This window comes from Danio rerio, chromosome 13 (assembly GCF_052040795.2).
Source record: "Danio rerio strain M-AB ecotype USA chromosome 13, GRCz13ab, whole genome shotgun sequence".
Taxonomy (NCBI): domain Eukaryota; kingdom Metazoa; phylum Chordata; class Actinopteri; order Cypriniformes; family Danionidae; genus Danio; species Danio rerio.
This window is the reverse complement of record NC_141033.1, coordinates 51,305,872-51,312,500: the sequence shown is the minus strand read 5'-3', so window position 1 is coordinate 51,312,500 and position 6,629 is coordinate 51,305,872. Positions and strand designations below refer to the sequence as shown.

The 6,629-nt window shown below is 33.7% G+C and overlaps 1 protein-coding gene and 1 long non-coding RNA gene across 3 annotated transcripts in view; both read right to left on the bottom strand.

Annotated features, from left to right (window-relative positions):
- Positions 1-6,629, bottom strand: part of LOC147841212 (uncharacterized) — a 1,204,737-nt gene that overhangs the window by 1,068,182 nt on the left and 129,926 nt on the right. The window lies entirely within an intron of this gene.
- Positions 1-6,629, bottom strand: part of foxn2a (forkhead box N2a) — a 70,441-nt gene that overhangs the window by 7,271 nt on the left and 56,541 nt on the right. For both annotated transcript variants that reach the window (XR_015506456.1, XM_087279843.1), the window contains exons 3-4: positions 5,238-5,362; positions 559-608 (exon numbers count right to left, since the gene is read on the bottom strand). Coding sequence is in view for 1 of the 2 variants with exons in the window: in XM_087279843.1 (XP_087135969.1) it covers positions 559-608; positions 5,238-5,362 (175 nt within the window). In the remaining variant the exon portion in view is untranslated. The remainder of the gene's footprint in view (positions 1-558; positions 609-5,237; positions 5,363-6,629) is intronic.

Here is a 6,629-nt window from a genome sequence, read left to right as displayed (position 1 = left end):
CCAAAAATAAAAAATTCTGTCATCATTTATTTACTCTTTACATGTTTCAAAGCTTTTTTGAGTTTGTTTCTTCTGTTTACATTTACATTTAGTCATTTAGCAGATGCTTTTATCCAAAGCGACTTATAAATGAGGACAAGGAAGCAATTTACAATGGGCGAAACCATCCACGATACACACACAAGCTCTTACAGTAACCAAGGAAACAGTGAGTAAACTTTCTAGCACCACACACAAACAACTAAAAAACAAGTCTAAATGTACTTACACACTGCTGGTCTCGTTGCTAAAGTGCTTCTCCGAACACTAAAGAAGATATTTTGAAGAATGCTGAAAACCTGTAACCATTGACTTCTATTGTATTTCTTTTTCCTACTACGGAAGTCAGTGGTTACAGGTTTTCAGCATTCTTCAAAATATCTTCTTTCCCGTTCATATTTTTTGGAGAACTGTCCTTTTAACTGGCTGCTAGCACACTGGAACACATGCATGATTGCACTCCCTTCCAGATGAAATGCTTGTAATTTTACCAGAGACAGAAATAAAGAAACGGCTCACCTTTCAGAGAGCAGCCCTGGAGGAAGAGCTGACGTGTGGGTGAGAAGGCACTGGAAAGCAGAAAGAAACACTAATAATTATTTACATACAGAGGTGTGTGATATTTACCATCCGCTATAATGCTGTAATTGTTGCTTTTATCATTGTGTGAGCTGACATTTTAGAGTAGGTCACTCTACCTTGCAAAAAAAAAACTAAAAATCATTGACAGCTTGACTGTGATGAATAGAAAGCAGACAGATTCCAGAAGTTATAAAACCAGAAAATATCCGTGTGTGTGCTTTTAAGTCTATGAGCTCTATTTTAATGCTCTAAGCCAGGGGTGTCCAAACTCTGCCCTGGAGGGCCAGCGTCCTGCATATTTTAGCTCCAATCCCAATTAAACGAACCTGAACCAGCTAATCAAGCTCTTTCTAGGTATGCATGAATCTTCCAGGCAGTTGTGTTGAAGGAAGTTGAGCTAAGCTATGCAGGACACCGGCCCTCCAGGCCAGAGTTTGGACACCCCTAGTCTAAAGCGCATGGTGCAAAAGCAATACGGTCTGGAAAAATACAGTTTGTACACTGGCGCATGGTCTAACAAGGTTGTACTTATTTTCCTAATGAGTTCTGGGTGTGTTTTGAGAATAACTTGCATTAAACCAATCGTCTCGTCTCACATTTCCTCTAAGAGTAAGTTATGTCGCGCGATGGCGCATTTGCTATTTACATGGCGGACGCTGTATAAGTGGAAAAACTGAACGCTTCACTAGCGAGAAAACAGCAAAACAGAGTATCTGCATCTATATTTACTCTTTACTTACTCCTTAACTTTCGTGGATAAGAAAACAGTGTTGTACGCTGGTTTATGAGGACATGCCTGATGTCCTTATTAGGGTTGTGCCGACAGACGAAAGTATCGTGTATCGACGATAGGCAGACCTATGACGATTTTCAAGACAATATTTAGTTAGATTCGCATTAATGTAGACCTATTACCATGTTTTAATTGCATTATTGAATAAAATTATTGGTATTATTATTTTTAATCACCATCAGTAATAATAAATGAACTACAATTAATTTGAGCGATTCAGCTGTTCAGATTAACATCACTTGACCGACTCTTTCAGATCAAAAATGAATTATTTGGATTGCTCTCTAGCGCTCTCTCTCTCTGTCTTAGCAGCAGCAGTTGAAGAGCGAGCTGCACGTGAGGGCACAGCCACATCTTATAGCAAATTCGTTTGCAACTTTGTTGCATAAAAATAATAGACTAAATAGCAAAACTGAATTTAATTAACAAACAAGTTAAATAAAACGGGTTTTAAAAATGAAACTACTGAAGAAGAGAATGAAAGAACTCTGAAACCAGCTCAAATAAATATTCTTTATTCAGGAATAAGACTTGTTGCAGTCGTTGGTCATTTGAGACTCCTTTATAATAGAGTCTCTCTTGCTTTCACAAAAAAGTTATTTATCTTTTATATCCGTTATTAAAAGCCTATTTACGTTTCAAAGTGGCCTGTAACCTATTTTATGAGGGCATGCATTGACTGCTCCTTCAAATACATAGAATACACATACTTGTCTTATTTGTGTTTAATAACTCAGATCTACCTAGTCTTACTGCCTAATGACTACAGCCCCATTGACACCCTCTGCCAATGCATTGATGAAATTAACAATTGGATGTGCCAAAATTTTCTTCAGTTAAACAAAGAGAAAACTGAAGTCATTGCGTTTGGGAACAGAGATGAGGTTCTCAAGGTGAATGCGTACCTTGGCTCTAAAGGTCAAACGACAAAAAATAAGGTCAAGAATGTTGGTGTGACTCTGGAGTCAGATCTGAGTTTCAACAGTCATGTCAAAGCAGACAGTAAATCAGCATACTATCATCTCAAAAACATAGCAAGAATCAGATGCTTTGTTTCCAGTGAAGACTTATAGAAACTTGTTCATGCTTTTATCAGCAGCAGGGTGGATTACTGTAATGGACTCTTCACTGGTCTTCCTAAAAAGACAGTCAGACAGTTACAGCTTATCCAGAATGCTGCAGCCAGAATTCTGACCAGAAGCAGGAAATCAGAGCACATCACACCTGTCCTCAGGTCTTTACACTGGCTGCCAGTCACATTCAGAATAGATTTTAAAGTATTATTACTGGTCTATAAATCACTAAATGGCCAAGGACCTGAATACATTAGAGATATGCTCACTGAATACAAACCTAACAGATCACTCAGATCTTTAGGATCATATAAACTAGAAGTTCCAAGAGTTCAGTCAAAGCAGGGTGAATTGGCTTTCAGCTACTAACAGCGCCCCCTGCTGCTGGAATCAGCTTCCAGAAATGATCAGATGTGCTCCAACATTAGGCACATTCAAATCAAGACTGAAAACTCATCTGTTTTAGCTGTGCCTTTACTGAATGAGCACTGTGCTACGTCCGACAGATCGCACTATTATGTTTTTCGTTTTCTTTTTCATTCTTTTATAACCTATTTTAATTCATTTTAATTTGTTTTTATCTGTTTTAATAATTTTTATTGTCTGCATTTTATGTCCTAAACTTGTCTTTTTTATTCCTGTTTATGTAAAGCACTTTGAATTGCCACTGTGTATGAAATGTGCTATATAAATAAACTTGCCTTGCCTTGCCTTGCCTTGCCTTAATTTGATGAAATGATAAACACTGACATCATATTTTTCAGAAAATACCCTATTTAATTAAAAAATGTTAGGCCTATATTTATTTATATAGGCTATTAAAATATATTTTATTTATTTAAACTAGCCTACATTGAATTAAATTACAACTTGTATTTTACCATTCGTTTTGGTATTAAATAATTATTGAACAGATTATTAATAACTTATCAAAGAACTTTTACTGAGCTCAGTGAAAAGTTTTAGGTCAAACAGGCTATTTAATATTGGAGCAATAGGCCAGGGGTTCTCAACTGGTTTGGCCATGGGACCCATATTTTTACATGGTCATCAAGCCACGACCCAAATTAAGGAACTGTAATATAATTTTAGAATTTATAATTAATTTGTATTTATTTGTTACCATACACAAGTAGTGCCAGATAAATCATAAGAAAATCACCAAGACTTACAAGTAAACAATATTTTATTGCTGTCATTTAACAAAATGTGTCAAATTATAGAAATATAACAAAGTAAAAACGTCAAATACTGTGAACAGTGGTTAGGGTAAGGAAAGGTTCATTTACCATGAACTAAACAGTTAATAAAACTGGTTGTCTGGTTTCTAAATGTTGTTTTATTTTAGAAGGTTTCGTGCTCTCTTCTAAGAGCATCTCACTGTTTATGTCACACTGAGGCTTTGAGTCTTTTTTGCAGTCAATATATGTAAATCCATATTTTACATATTTGGGGTCGTACTTGCGCTTTAACATATTTGTTGCTATAATTAAATGAAATAATACATGCCAAACGTTGGGGTTGTCATGCATGCATTTCAAAATAAAAATCTAAATAAGTTACAAATTAAACTTTTGTTGTTGTTATTTTTTTTTGATCACACACACTCCATGTCTAAAATTAAACTTATAAAATTAAATTATCAGAAAACAATACACATATGCCAAGCGCAACATTGTGTTAGATCTTAGCAAACACAAATGTGACACTGTTGATGATTACTTTTGTGATGATTAGACCTGAAGCCGCGCTCAACTAAACAAAAACATGGAAAACTTCACCACATAGAAATGTGTGTGGGCGGCGAGTCCCGTCTGAAAGGACCTTAATGCATCCTTGTTTCTTCTGTGCGTAGATCAATATAATTTCATTTGCTTTCATCAATGTGTATTATATCCATTTTGCGGCAGTCCCGCGGGCCGCGTCCCGCTTGAAATAATTTTGATCTCATCGCCTATTTAGCTGTAAGAGCGCGGTGATTTGCATTGGTTTGAATTATTATACAATATCAAACATAATGCAAATCCAGTAGGATATTGAATAAGTTTAAGAAAAAATCAGCCGAAACGTTATTAAATATGCCTAGATACTGTCTGGTTAAATATATTGATAAAATATTATATAAAAACAATACACAGCCGTGCCCCTTTGCAATAGTATCGTGTATCGGCGATCTCACAGAGGGACTATATGGCGATCTGAAAATTTCGTATATTGCTCAACACTAGTTCTTATAATTCAAAATGCTTCAAAATCATATTTAGCGGGGTTTTTTGACAAAAAATTGCCGCAGGTTTCCTGTGAGGGTTGGGTTTATAGGTAGGACCATTTAATAAATGTTTTTTTACAGTATATAATACATTACGCGTATGAAGAGTCCCCGTAAAGCACATATACAAGTGTGTGTGTGTGTGTGTGCATGTGTGTGTGTGTGTGTGTTTTGTGACAAATCAGGACTCAAATCTGTATAATGACACGGGTATTACACGAAGGTGGTGAAATATGAGGACATTGCTGATGTCCTCGTTTCTCAAAAAGCTTATTATTCACACAGAATGAGATTTGTTCATAAAGTAAAATAGCACACAGTTTCCTGTAAGGGTTAGGTTTAGGGGTAGGGTGGGGTTAGGGCAATAGAAAATACAGTTTGTACAGTATAAAAACAATGGAAACATATGTAATGTCCCCACAATTTACAAAAACAAACCCATCTGTGTGTGTGTGTCTGTGTGTGCATGTGTGTGTTTTACCTGGGTGGGAAAGCAGGAGGTGTGCAGAAGGAGTGGGCTGTAGGAAAGTGCTGTTTTTTCAGGGCCTGGATGAGATTGGGTCTGTATTCAGGGTCCACACACCACAGAGAACCCTTGCCGTTCACCTAGCAGAACCACACAAACACACACACGCAGGGTTAATGAGAGAGAACAGAAGATGAGTTCAGCACTATAAAGAAACACATCTGAGAGACTGAAAGCATTGCCTGTGTGCTGAAGCCTATAGGAGAAATAGTGAAAATGAGCTTATCAATCAAGTAATGAAGGCAAACATAAACAGTTTCAAACATACACCAAACACCAAACAAACCATATAAAAGTAATAAATCATTAAAATATAAATAATATATATATATATATATTATATTTATTTGATTAAATTACAAAAACTATAGTAATATAATAATAGTAATAATAATAATAATAATAGTAAAAACATTGATGCTAATATTTATAATAATAATAAAAAATTATAATATTGATAATAATAATAATAATAATAATAATTATTATTATTATTATTATTATTATTATTATTATTTTTATTATATAATGATAATAAAACAATAATAAACAATAATAATATTAATAATAATGATAATAACAATAATGATAATAATAATGATAATAATATAAATAATGACAATGATGATAATAAAATAATAATAAAATATAATAATAATATTGATAATAATCATAATAATAATAACGATGAAGATAATAATGATATGATTAAAATAATGATAATAAAATAATAATAAAATAGAACAATAATAATATTTATATTAATATTGATAATAATAATAATAATAACAACAACAATGATAATAATAATAATATTAACAATAACAGCAATAATAATTATATATATATATATATATATATATATATATATAAAATCACTACTGATTATTATATATATTACATATAATAATCACTTCTGATATATATATATATATATATATATATATATATATATATATATATATATATATATATATATATATATATATATGTAATAACAGCACTATAATAATAATATAATAACATCACTAACGAGAATTTGAGACATGGTGCCTACTTATAAAATGCGTGCCTATGCAAACGATCTAATTTTTCTCAAGCAAAACAAAAAATACCATTGCTTCTGCAGCATACACTGCATAAAAGGTTAATAAACATAGAGAAAGCAGTGCAGAAGGAATAGGTGGAAGGAGAGGAGGAGGGCATTAACCTTGACTCACATTACAGTTACCAGCAGGCTCATAAACAGGAAGGAGGAAACACTGCCATGGCAACCGAAACCAGGCAGTGTCATCTGATACTGGGTCTGTGTGTCTCTTTCCTGCTTTCTCTGTCTGTGTATGAGTG